General features: G+C 64.6%; 1 protein-coding gene across 1 annotated transcript; it reads left to right on the top strand.

Moving 5' to 3' along the window:
- The first annotated feature begins 5,981 nt into the window (after positions 1 to 5,981).
- FCER2 (Fc epsilon receptor II) lies at positions 5,982 to 11,950 on the top strand. Its single transcript, XM_037504696.2, has 10 exons — positions 5,982 to 6,003; positions 6,817 to 6,939; positions 7,204 to 7,257; positions 7,729 to 7,791; positions 7,996 to 8,058; positions 8,177 to 8,239; positions 8,317 to 8,406; positions 10,097 to 10,248; positions 10,360 to 10,466; positions 10,788 to 11,950. The coding sequence occupies exons 1-10, from the start codon at positions 5,982 to 5,984 to the stop codon at positions 10,924 to 10,926; spliced, it is 876 nt and encodes a 291-aa protein (XP_037360593.1). The 3' UTR covers positions 10,927 to 11,950.
- The last annotated feature ends 954 nt before the right edge of the window (positions 11,951 to 12,904 follow it).

Below are 12,904 nucleotides of genomic sequence, written 5' to 3'. Positions count from 1 at the left end.
GCCTCTATCAAGTGGGAATAGGAACCCCGAGTGTCGTGCTCATGGCGTAAGCACCCACCCCACCCCCGGAGCTCACACGGGTGACCCTGCATGAGAGGGGTGTTGCAAGTGGATGGGGTGAAGAATTGAGGGGGGGCTCCGGGGTGCCTGGGTGCACGTGATGTCCTCACAGAGGCCCTTGGAAGAGGAAGGGGGCGGGGCAGGGGCAGGGAGGGGAAGGGACAGGAAAAGCTGAGGCCAAGAGATGTTTGAAGACGCTGCAGACCTTGATGCCGAGGAGGGGCTCAGCCTAGGAATGGGGGGCCAGGCGCTGAAAGAGAAAAGGAGACACTCGTTCCAGAGTCCAGGGCTCTTCTGCACCTCACCGAGCGAGGGGGCTTCGTGCATGTGGCGGCCTCGAGTGAGCCCAGTGCCTCTCCCCACTTCCAGACAGGAACAGGCCGGAGAGGGTGAGGCCAGCTGGAGGCTGAGGGGTGGAGGACTCTCCTTACCACCCAGTTGGGATGGGGGGGTGTCATCCGGTGGGAGGCAGGGACCAGCTGTGTCCAGCAGGGGCAGTACCCCCACTTCCCTGGCCCACCTGGAAAACCCACTCTCAGAAGCACCTGGATGGAGCAGAAGAGACACAGGCTCATCCCAAAGCACTGAAGGGCCCGGGGTCTCCAGGAGTCTGGCTGCTGGGGTCCCTGCGGGCAGACTAGGGTCCTGGGTCTCTGGATTTCCTGATGCCCCTGTTTCCCCAGGGTGAGCCGGGATGTGCACGCATGGGCCTCCAGGAGTGAGTGCCTGGCCCCTTGCAGTGAAGGAGGGCTGGGCTGCGGGCCTCTGGGGCGGGGAGCCACCCCCCAGGTGTCCCGTAGTGAGTGTCCGCATTCTCAGAGAGGAGCCTGGGCCGCCCTGCAGGCCCAGCCTGCTCCCAGGATTCCCAGGTGACTGACTCAGCTCCTCGTGGGGCACTGGGTCAAGGGTTGGGAGATGGGCAGGAGACCCCAGAGGCCCTCCAGAAGGAAGGATGTGGAGAAGCCAACTTCTGTGTCCCCCTCATCCTGAGCCCCCTCAAGCCTCTCCCCACCCCCAACAACACACAATGTTGAAACCAGCAGGCTCCAGACCCTGAGGCTCCAGGGAGGCGCAAGTGCTGAGGCGTTCTCTTCCCCTGCACGGCCCTCTTTCTGCCCATCTGCTGCCTTCGGGTGGGGGTCGGGGGCGCGGCCAGGGCTGAAGTGCTGGGCTGTGTGACTGTGAGCACGGGGCTGCCACTCTGGCCCCTCCGAGAAGGGGGCTGAGACCTTCCCTCAGGGGCTCCAGCCCCTGGACAGGCCCAGGTAGTGCTGAGTTCAGGGCTGGGGTAGAGGGGGCCCGAGGGTCGTGGGCTCAGAGGAGGCCTGGGGCCTGACTTCCATGGCCAGGAGGCGCCGTGCAAAGTGTCACACAGGCCAGGCAGCATTCCATCGCGGGAACAGCCAGTGCAAAGGCCCACGGGTAGAGGAAGCAGGCGGGACCCAGTTCTGCGCTGCTCTGGGGCCTGGGGAGCCCCACGGGCCATGAGGGGTGTGCTGCAGAGGCCAGAGCAGGTGAGGCTCTTGAACACCATTGGGGGGAGCTGAGATTTGGGGCCCACAGCTGAGGGCGCCATGGCAGGTGGCAGGTGACAGAGGAGATGCGGCCGCATGGCTGCTGCGAGGGACGCCGGGAAGGAGCAGCGGGGAGGCCAGGAGCGAGGACAGCGGCCAGGGCTGGAGTCCTGGGGAGAGGACAGTCGGTCATGGAGGAGGAACGTGGGGCGGGGAGGGGCAGGGCGGAAGGCCGGCTTGGGGCAGGGAAGGAGGTGGTGGGCAATGCTGGGCGCAGCCTGGGGCACCTGAGCTCTATGTTCCTCATACTAGACACGATGCAGCCCCAGGGGTCCCCACACTGGGGTCCCCAGCACTACCAGAGAGGAGCCCCAGAAGGGGGGAGGCAGCCACACACTGGCAGGCGGTTCCCTCCGCAGCAACTACCCTTCCTCCAATGTGCAAGGCTGGACCCTTCCTGCCCTCGGGTTCCCCCACAAACACCCCCATCTCAGAGAGCCTTCCCTGATCACTCACATCTGACTTCTGTCTGTCTCCCCAGCTACAGTGTCAGGTCCAAGGCAGAGGCCGCAGCGCCCACGGCAGGGCCGCCCTCCTGGGCCTGTCTGAGCGAGCGGCCGGCGGTGGGCGGCTGAGCGCGGGAACACGCCTCACGGCACGGGAGCCAGGCTGCGCTGCAGCTAGGGACGTGGGGTGTCAGCAAAGGTTGGGGTGGCTGACGCTGGGGTGGGGGAAGGGGGCTTTGGTTTGGGGAGATGAGAAAGTCCTCAGGTGGCTGCTGGGGCGGTGCCCGACAATGAGAGTGTGCTGCTGCCATGGAAAATAATAAAAAGGTGCATCTGACCACAACTAAGCCCAGAAATCTTAGTGTTCCTCCCTCATGAGAACTGGGAGTTAGTCTTGTTCCCAGATCCTGGCACACAGTAGGTGCTCAATTAATGGCTGTTGAGTGAATGAAAGCGGTGGCTTGTCAACAGCAAGGGGGAGAGGGGAAAGAGAGACGTAAGAGAGTGGAGCCTGAAGCTGACACCTTACCTTGGCTATAAATCATGCTTCTGTGTACTGGTTCTAACTGGGGCTGATTCTCCCCCCCAGGGTGTTTGACAGTGTCTGGAGGTGTTTTTGCCTGTTGTGACTCGGTGGACATGGGAAAGAGGGAAGATGATATGGGAAACCAGCAAGAAGAGGCCAGGGATCCTTCCACCTCCTCCTGGAAGCCCTTCTGGATTTGACACACCTGCTGCCCTCCTGCACCAACACACACACCCTTTCCTTCTTCCCATCACAGCACCAGGAGAGGCTGACAGGTGGGGGAGTCAGGGGTTGGCGTGGGCTGGGGATCAGGGAGGCATTTGCAGTGCGCAAGGAGCCCCTGTCCAGGTGCTGAGGGTTTGTGTTTGGTGTGGTGGATGCAGCTCCTTGCTACACATGGCACAGGTTCGGGGTGGGCATCAGGGCAGCTCTGGAGGTGGTCGGGTTTCATTCGGGTGGGATCCTGCCTGGGCAGCGCTTATGCTCACAGCAGACCCCCCACTAGCAAGTTGGGGTCCAGGACTGGCCACACGCAGGCGGGACCCAAGGCTCAGGACCCCACACCTGAAAGCAGAACCGTCACCCTCAGATTGGAGCCCACATCCGCACGGTTTCCTGTTTTTCCCCTAAAGTGAGCAAGAGACCCGGGCTGAGACCGCAGAGGGGAAGAGGGAAGGGACACCACCTGGCAGGGTCCCCACAGGCCCCAGAGCCAGGGCTGCACACTTCACTGTCGAGGCATCCTCTGGTCTACGGGCTCAGCAGGGCCAGCACGGAGTGGGCCCACGGGGAGGACGGCGGAGCGGGCAGGAGCACCCACAGGCCTCACAGGGCGGACCCTTCCAGCCAGCCCTGCTCCTCAGCACGCCGTGTGTGCACGCGCCCTCCTTGTCCGTCCTGTGTCCACCTCGTTGGCACAGACCCATTATCCAGCAGACACCCCTGCTCACCCCGGTCACCCACAGCTGCTCGGAGCACCAGAACCCCGCCCCCCAGGGTCCTGCTCTCCAACCCTCCCGCTTCCCTCCAGTCCCCACGGCACTGCCCGGGCCTCGGGCAACAACACCCTCAGGGTGCCTTCTCTGCAGGACCGCCAAGCTGACCCATTGCCCCCCACAAGCTCCCTGGCAGCCCTCCCATGACCCCTACCCCCACAATCGCCCACTCTCCCGTGTGCCCCCAGGAACTCTCAGTGACCTCGCTCTGATCCCACCTGACAGCTCTCTCTCCTACTTCCAACGTTTATCCTGTCACCTAGCGAACTACATGTGGGGGCCACGCTCCCAGCTGACCCAGATCAAGGTTCAAGGGTGCATTTGGGGACCCAGAGTGGACAGTCTGGCCGCCAGAGTCCCCTGTTCAACAGACATGGCCCCTGTCCCCGCGCGGGCGCCAGGACGAGGCAGCGCTGCCCCTGCCATCCTCAAGAGCACAGTCAGGGGAAACCCCGGCCACGTCCCTCCCCACCTGCTCAGCTGCCATCCCTGGTCCTGGGGGCATAAGTGGGGCTTGCCATGGGTGTGTCCCGGCTCTGAGTGGGGAGAGAGCTCAGGATCAGGGGACACGTCCTAGGGAGGGAGAGAGTTGCTGGGTCAAGATGCCGCTGTGAGGCCAGGCCGGGACTGCGGGGGCCGGGTTTTGAGGGGTCCCTGGGTGGGCACCCCGTCCCCCCGCTCTGGGGAGGCATCCTGCGCCCACAGGCAGTGCGACCGCAAACGCACGTTCCTCTTAAGGTGGCCGTGACCTAAGTTGTCAACGCCTCTGAAAAGCGCGGCGCGGGCTGAGGCTGAATCAAGCGCAATCGTCCCCGCGGAGCAGAAGGCCCCCGTGCTCCCTCGCGGGCTTGCTCATCTCCTGCTCTGTCCTCTCCCTCCTTTCTCGCCTCCCTTTCCGTCCTCCCCTCCCTCCCCGCACCCCCGACTCCGGCCACACAGTGTGACTCTCACACACTCCGTCTCTGGGTTCACGTCTGGACTCTGGCCCTCACCTCCCTCCGCCCTTCGGGAGCACCAGGGAGCATGGACGTACCTCAGTTTGCTCACCTGAGACATGGGGCTAATAATAGCGTGGCCGTGGGGGCACCGGGCCATCAGGCGTATCGCGCAGTTGTCCGGGTCACCAGCCCATAATTAGCTGTGAAAGGAGAAGTGTGGGTGGGTCAGCATTTCGGCAGAAAGCGTCTCTCCTGGGGAAAGTCCTCCCCAGGTCACAGCCCCGCTGCCTCTCCAGTGGCCCGGCACACTCAGAAGGACGCCGACCCTCTGAAGCTGTGAGTGGGTGACGTGTGTGGCTGAGCGTGCCTGTGTGTGAAGGCGCGGGTGGGGTGCGCACCCGGGGCCGGGGGCCGGTGTGGACGGGGTGGGCGGTAGAGGCGCCCTGGGCTCAGGCCCGGGTACGGGCTGAGCAGGCAGAGCTGGGCTGCAGGTAGGGGCCGCCCGGGGAGAACTGCCTGGCGTGTGGGCCCCTGGCTTGGGCGAGTGGCAGCGGCTGGCGTGACCAAGCAGAAAAGATGAGCTTGATGGTCACACTGGGGGTGATGGTGGCGGCTCTGGGAGCCGGGGGGAGGTCGGCAGGGGCCGGAGCTCTGCTGCTGGGACAGCCGGGTGTCGGGACCCGCCACCCAGGCGCCCACCAGGAGGTCCTGTCCCAGCGGTCGAGCAAATAGGCTGCAAGGTCACACATCCTGGGTTCTGCCCCAGGTCCCGCATGGCGTGCTGAGGACAGAGCACTCACCCCTGCAGCCCCAGTTCTACTGGAATGGGGAGGCAGAGCGAGGTGCTGCCCGGCGCCCCTGCGGCAGGTTGGCTGAGCACCTGCTCCGGGCCAGGCCCCGCGTGCTGCACGAGGGTGTCAGCGCTGCTTCACCCCCGCAGAGCGACCCCAGCAGCTGGCCCGGGCGTGAGGACAGCCCCGGGTCCGGCCCAGCTTGGACTCGGCCTTGTCCTGACCCCCTCCCTGCAGTCACGGCCGCAGGACACTCACATCTGGGGCCTCCAGGGCCAGCGTGAGCGGCTACTGAGCAGAGCCGAGCACCCCACGCCTCGGTGTCCCTGGCGTTCAGGGAGGGGAAGAACTTGCCGGCAGCCACAGAGCAGGGGGGCTGCCGGTGACCGGGGCCCAGGTGCACCCGGTAAGCTCGGGGGCAGCCCTCCAGCCTCGGCCCACAACCCTCCAACCAGCTGCGCCCGCATGGACGCCGCGCCACTCCCGGTCACCCACGACCCCACCCGCCTGGGGTCGCCGCGCCGCTCCGTCCCAGCGGTCTTGACCCGGGTCCACTCTCACCCTCGCCAGACCCACCGTCCGGCGCGACCGAGCGCCGCGTGGACACCCAGGCAGGCGCAGCGCCCTGAGGGCAGAGGACAGCGCGGCGCCATGGAGGACGCCTCGTACTCGGGTGAGCGGCGCTGGGGCTAGCGCGCCCCGAGAACTGACCCCTGCGCCGGGAGCGGAGGCCTCGGGGCCTCGCGGGGAAGAAGAGACGATCCCTGGGACAGGCCGGCAGGCAGGGAGGGGCGGGGACAGGAGCCTGACCGCCTTCCCAGCGGAGCCCCGGAGGGGAGCCTCGGCCCTCCCTTCTCGCGCTCCACGCCCTCCCCACAAAAAGCGGCTCCAGCCCGGCCCTGGCGCCAGAGCGCGGTGGGGCCGGCTGAACGGGGCTGGGATCCCGGGGACTCAGCATGGAGGGTCCTCACGGCCAGGGGGAGCACAGGGGGGCCACGCCGGGGGTGGGGCACCAAGGTGGGGGGGGCCGGTGGGGGGGTCTCCCTGTGTTTAGGGACACGGCTGGGGCTGGGGCTGGCCTCAGAGCGAGAGCTGGGGTCAGAGGGGGAGGAGGTCCCAGCCTGCTGGTGACTTAGGGTGTGGGGGGGACATAAAAGGGAGGAACTGGACAGGTGCGACTGCGGGGGCGGCCCCCTGAGGGGCCAGGCGGCCTCTGGCCGAGTCAGGCTCCCTGATGCTGGAGTGAGGGCGGAAGGAGCTGGGGACGCCGGGCTGGATGTGCAGAGGGACAGACTCAGAGGCGGGTGCCCCGAGGGCGGAGGTGAAGGGCACAGGCAGCCGAGTGCGGGGCATGGGGAGAGAATGCTGGGGGCCGCTGCACCCTCCTGCTCCAGTGTGGGCTCTGGAGGGCCCTCAGGACTTTGGGGCTCCGGCATGGGGACACCAGAGATCCTCCTCACCCTCACCCTGGCCCCTCGCCCCCCAGAGGTCCCGGTGGAGTTCCCCTGGAGGCGGCGGCGGTGCTGCGGGCAGGGCGTGAGGCTGGTGCTGCTGGGGCTGGCGGCGGCCACACTGTGGGCCGGGCTGCTGAGCCTGCTTCTCCTGTGGCGTGAGGACACCCCACATGGGCCCTTCTCGGGGTCCCTCCCAAACCAGACCCCCTTGGAGCCCAATTTCCCTATCATGCCTTCCACCTTGTCCCCAGCAGCCCCTCCAGCACCCTCCAGGCCCTCTCCCTGCCCAGCACCCCCACGCCCCCCTTTCTGGACCTCCCACACAGTGTACCTGAGGCCTCCACCCGCTGGCAGGTGGGTGTGGGGTGCGGGGGACTGAAAGTCCCTCCTGCCCCTCCCATCCCCCTTCCCCTCCTCAGACTGGGACACGGTGCAGAGTCTGAAGCAGCTGAAGGACGCTGCTGCCCAGAACGGTATGCGGGCGCTGGGGGTGAGGGCCAGGCTTGCTTTCTGCTCCTGGCGCTGCCCAGTGGGCTGTGAGAGGACCGGGCTCCAGCGTCCTCCCCAGGGTGGAAGCCCAAGGGCTCCGGGGCGGGAGGCTCTGAGAAGTGACTGGAAGGTGGGGGCAGCTCTGTGCCTCAGGGCCCTCACCTGTAAGGGGGCAGCATGTTAGGGCTCCAGGGAGGGACAGGCTGAGACTCAGGACAAGCGCGGGGACCGCGCCCTCAGCGGGCTCCCCACAAAGAAACACCGCTCTGCGTTTAATTCGGGGCAGCACAATGCACACGCGCCCCTCGCAGCACTTTCCTGAGCGCTCGCACCCCAGCATTCAAAACAGAAAGCAGCGGCGGATCCCAGTGACTACATGAGGGCTCACCCGAGGCCAGGACCTGTCCTTCTGCTCCTGCTTGGACACACTCACCGTCTTCCCTCTCGCCCCCCAGTCTCTCAGGTCTCCAAGGCCTTGAAACAACACCAGGGTGACCAGATGGCCCAGAAATCCCAGGGTGAGTGAACCCAGGTGGGGGTCTTGGGGGAGGTTTGGGGGGCCCGGGTGGACATGTAAACACAGTGCTGTACACCCACCAGGCCCCCACCTGTGAACTACAAAGCTGGGGCCCTAAAGACCCCAGTTAAGAGGCCAAGGGGGCTGGTGGGGAGATGGGGGTGTTCTGGCGACTTGCTGATCATCAGCCCGCCCCTGCAAACAGCTACCCAGATATCACAGAACATGGAGGAAATCAGAGCTGAGCTGAGGAGAATGAAATCTCAGGGTAAGCGTTCAGGGAGGGGGGCAGGCCCTAGAGCCATGGGGACCATGAGGTGGGGGGGCAAGACGCAGGTACTCCTGGCCCAGAGGCGTCACCCCTGACACTCCCCTTCCCTGGCCAGACACTGAGCTCTCCCGCAACCTGGACATAATTGTAGAGACCCTGAGCAACCTCAAGTCCCTGGGTGAGTGTTGAGGGGGGCGGGGGATGTGGGGGAGCCATGCAAGTTTGGCGCTGACGCCGCACCCCCAATCGCCCTAGGCCTGAATGAGAGGCAGAGGGCCTTCGCATCCCTAGAAAGGCTGCAGGTGGAGGTGGAGAAGCTGTGGGTGGAGCTGCGCGTGTCCAGCGGTGAGTGTCTGTGCCATGGTGTGGCCGTGTCGGCGGAGGGGTGTGTCTGTGCACAGCAGGGCCTGGGGGGCTCAGAAGGCTCAGAAGGCTCTTTTGGGGTCCAGCTGGTACCCTCCCCCGACCTGGGCTGGGATGGCTCCCCCGCAGGGGAGCAGCCCCACTTGTCGCTGGGCGTCAGGGCCAGAACTCACCAGGGTGCACTCTGGCCAGCAGGGGGGCTCGGGGTGGGTCACCTCTGCAGCGGGGCTGACAGTGGCTTCTTCCCAGGGTTGCTGGCAGTTGGGGGGGGGGCAGGGGGCTGGGCCCAGGAGGGCAGCAGGTTGAGGAAAAGAGCCATCGGGTACCTTTAGGCAGGTGACCTGCCCAGTCCCCCACTTGCTCTCTGGGCTCCCACCTTGGGAAGCCCCAGCTGTCCCAACTAGGCGAGAGAAGAGGAAGGATCTCTGCTTGGTGGAAGGTCATGCTGTCCCCTGGGGCATGGTGTGGCTGTGGGGATCCCAGCAAGAAACCCCCTCGTGATCTTGTGGGGAGCGTGGGAAGTGGTTCTGGCCCCCCCACCACGAGGGGTCACCTTCTGATCTCTCCTGGGGGCAGGGAGCTGAGCCCAGCTCCAGGGAGGGCTCTGGGGGACGTGACACATCCAGGTGACTCCCCACACTTCTCCTGCGGGACCCAGAGGTGTTCTCTCAGTTTTAAGGCCGCACCCCCAGAGGGCTGTGCCGGTAGGACCCCCATGTGAGAAGCACGGCCAGCTGTCTCCTCTCTCCTCCCCGGGGCTGCGAGAGCCCTGTGGGCCCAGAGTCCCCTAGAAAAACTGCACGGAAGTTTCGGAGCCTGCCTGCACACCACTCGGGACACCCAGCTCAAACCAAGAGGGAGGCCCCGGGGTGCAGCCTCCTCCTGAAGCACTGGTGGCGGCGGCAGCGCCTGTTCCCTTGGGGTGGAAACGAACGAGCAGCCCCTCACCCAGGCTGGCCCTGCCTCGAGGCCATGGGGACCCAGGCCTCCGCCGCACCCCCACACCCCCACGCACAGCCTCTCCTGCTCAACGAGAAGAAATGCACCCCAATTTCCCACAAAGGGGCCCACGGGGCCACTTCTGCGAGCACAGCAGCCCTGCTAGCTGGAGGGGGACGTGGGAGCACGGAGAGCAGGAGGCAACCCTGGCCTCGGCAGCGCCGTCACCCTGGCAGTTAAGACTCGGCTGGAGGGGATGGTGCTGTGGGAAACAGTGGCACCTGCCGTGAGGACGGTGGTGATGAAGGCGCTCCGTAAAGTGGGGTGTGAGGACAGTGGTGGCTGAGGAGCTGCTGGCCACATTGTGGCACTGAGGTGATGCCAGCGTGAGGTGATGCCGGCATGAGGGGAGGCCAACGTGAGGGGAGGCCAACGTGAGGGGAGGCTGGCCTGAGGGGAGGCCGGCATGAGGTGATGGCCACAGGCGTGCTTCTGGCCATGGTGGCAGCTCGGTGGTGACCGCGTCAGGGGCTGGCGGCGGCACCCTGGCGGCAGGCGTGGCGGAGGCTGGGCCGCGGTGCTCCTGCTCAGGCGCTGGTCTCGCACACAGAGCCGGCGCTCCGGGACCCCCCGCTAGGCTCCAGGGTGACTGTGCCTCCAGCCCAGGTCACGGGAGTGACTCCGGCGGACACTGCGCCCGCCGAGCGCACCACAGCACCCCCCACGTCCTCAGGTTCTCTGTGCGACTCCTGCCCCGAGCGCTGGGTCTACTTCCAGCGGAAGTGCTACTACTTCGGCGAGGGCGCCAAGAGGTGGTTCCAGGCCCGGATCGAGTGCCGCAATCTGCAAGGGCAGCTGGTCAGCATCCACAGCCAGGAGGAGCAGGTGGGCCTGGCTCTGCATGCGGGGGCGGGGCAGCGGGTGCCCCCCCCAACCTCTTCTAGGGCGGGGGCCCAGGCCTACCTCCCCAGCCTCCGGCTCTACCCTGCTCCCCAGGACTTCCTGACCAGACACGCCAGCAGGACGGAGTCCTGGATCGGACTTCGGGACCTGGACGTAGAGGGGGAGTTTGTCTGGATGGACGGGACCACCCCGGACTACAGGTGAGGACGGCGCCCTGGGCGGGAGCAGCGCAGACTCCGAGAAGGCGCAAGTCTGATGAGACGGCAGGAAACTGGGGCCTGAGCGCCTGGTCCAGATGTGGAGAAGTTTCTGGATTGCACCTGAGGGTGATGTCCAGGGTTGGGGTGCAGGTCCAGACTAGGGGGAGGAGAGAGGAAGGATGTCCCTGGGGTGCAGGGAGTTGGGGTAGGAATCCAGGGATGAGGAGGGAAGGACCCAGGTTTAAAGGATGCGCCTAGGCTGAAGGCAACAGGCCCCCTGCCCTTCCTACCCACCCTCTGAACCGAAGTCTTCTGTTCCAGCAACTGGAGGCCAGGGGAGCCCAACAACGGGGGCCAGGGCGAGAACTGCGTGATGATGCAGGGATCGGGCCAGTGGAATGACGCCTACTGCCGCAACTTGCTGGACAACTGGGTGTGCGACCGCCTGGCCACGTGCTGACTGCCTCCTCGCCCCCTCCCGAACCCCCCAGGACACACTGAGACATGGACCCTGACTGCCCGCCCTAGCTTGAACTCAGGAACAGCCAAGCCCAGAACAGGAGCCTGAAGAACACCCCCCAAAAAGCCCCGATGCTTCCACTGTGGCCAAGGGCCTGAGACATTCTTTCCTGCCTGGCAGGCCCAGCCCTGGCCCCAACGCCCCAGAGGGCTGGGGAGGGTACTGTCCTGGGACATGGGGGTCCTCCAGCACAAAGTAGGGCTAGACATGGCCCCTTGGAGAGAATGCAGGTCGGGACCCCAGGTCACCAAGTTTCTCTACCAACTACCCACGCACAGATCTGTCTCCCCCAGAAGTCTGAGGACCTGTTTCCTCCTCAGAAATCCAAGCCAGTGAGTGAGCACCTACCGTCTGCTCTGCTCTGTCAGTCACCCGGGCCCACGCTGGGGACATCCTTGCCACCTCTTTCCCTCACTGCCCTTCCACACTCATAAAGCAAGACAGGGGATCTGCGTAACAAGTTGCATTTCAGAAGCCAGCCACTTTTCCTTCCTGCTGCCTCTGCCTTGGTTTAGCCCCAAACATGACCACCTTGGCCTCCCTCTTCACTGCCCCTAAACCTTCTAGTTTTCTTCCAGTTCAGACAAATGTCAAAGTCCTATGGGTTCCTCTGGGGTCGTGGCACCACCCCACACACCTCACCTCCTCAGCAGGATCTGTCTCCCTGGCCCCACCCACACTAGCCTCGAGCAGTTCCTCCCTCAGGCTCACCCACCTCACCCCCAAGCCCAGGCCCAAGCCCCAAATCCTACAGTTGTTTAAACTATCAAGCTATCACCAGCCACTGCTGCTTGAGTTCAATCCCCAGCCAGGGAGCTACCCACACGGCACAGCAGACCTCTCCTGTCTCCCGGCTGTTCCCCTCAGCGGTGGATTTCAGTAGATCTGCCTGTTCTGCGCCCACACTCTGTCTCCGGTGAATCCTCTCACCCTCCACACCTTTGGCCTGCACCCCAGCTCTTGTATGCATAAATAAATAAATCTTAAAAAAAAAATAAACTTCTTTCTTCCCCCAAGACACCTCCTCACCCTCAGCAAGGACAAACAGACCCTGGGCCCTTCCAGAGCATCCCTCACCAAGGGGCCCCTGGACAGAGCTGGCCTTCTGCTTCCTGTCCCCCCCCCCTCCCAAGCAGTCACTCTCACCAGGGTCCCTGACAACTCCTGCAGAACCCTCTGAAGCTGGCCCCCCGGGCACCATGCCCCTGGCTCTCCCTCCTCTGGCCTGCGGCGTCCCCATGTAGACTTACCCCACACTTCCCTCCTGGACTCCAAGGCCCAAATCCCTGCTGGCCTCCTAGACACTGCCCTTCAGCTCAGACAGAGGCTGTCGCCCTGACCACCTCCTCTCCCAGCTCCCTTGGGCCCCTTCCCCCACCAACAACTCTTTGCTGATCATCAGAGCTACACATAGTAGGTGCTCAATTTTATTCACCCTCTGAGGCACACTGCCTTCTTCACAATGTGCCCACCCCACTATCGCCCCTGGCTGGAATGAGTGATGCTCCCCATGGCCAAGCCCACCTCACCATGATGCAGCCAGATGGAGCGTTTCAAGCAGCCAATTGGAAACTGACACCTACCTCCCCTTTAAACCTGGCAAGCAGTGAGGGACCCCCAGGTAAAAGCCCCTGAGATGCCTTTCTAAACAGATGGGGGGTGCGGGAGAAACAGATTTGAACAAATTTCCCCCAAAGTGTCTGTCAGGACTCACCTTGGGAGGAGTGATCGGGACCGAGGACGATGGGCACCGGGGAAGGCTGCCCAAAGCGTAGCACTTTTAACCAGCAACAGGGGCTCGTGAGCCAGCCGTGTACTCAGAAATCAACTTCAAAATATTTTAAGCATCCAGACGATTCTGAAGTGAGACTGCCCGACCCCCTTGGAGAACCACTCTGGGCAGTTCTCAATGTTCAGT

This window comes from Talpa occidentalis, unplaced genomic scaffold (genome assembly GCF_014898055.3).
Source record: "Talpa occidentalis isolate TD23 unplaced genomic scaffold, MPIMG_talOcc4v2.1 talOcc4.12, whole genome shotgun sequence".
Lineage (NCBI taxonomy): Eukaryota > Metazoa > Chordata > Mammalia > Eulipotyphla > Talpidae > Talpa > Talpa occidentalis.
This window is presented reverse-complemented; position numbering and strand designations above follow the sequence as displayed.

Excerpts from the sequence above, each read along its gene's own strand:
- FCER2 (XM_037504696.2), top strand. The coding sequence starts at position 5,982 with ATGGAGGACGCCTCGTACTCGG. Across the intron at positions 7,258-7,728 it reads GGACGCTGCTGCCCAGAACG|TCTCTCAGGTCTCCAAGGCC; the intron begins GTATGCGGGCGC and ends CTCGCCCCCCAG. Across the intron at positions 10,249-10,359 it reads TCCACAGCCAGGAGGAGCAG|GACTTCCTGACCAGACACGC; the intron begins GTGGGCCTGGCT and ends CCTGCTCCCCAG.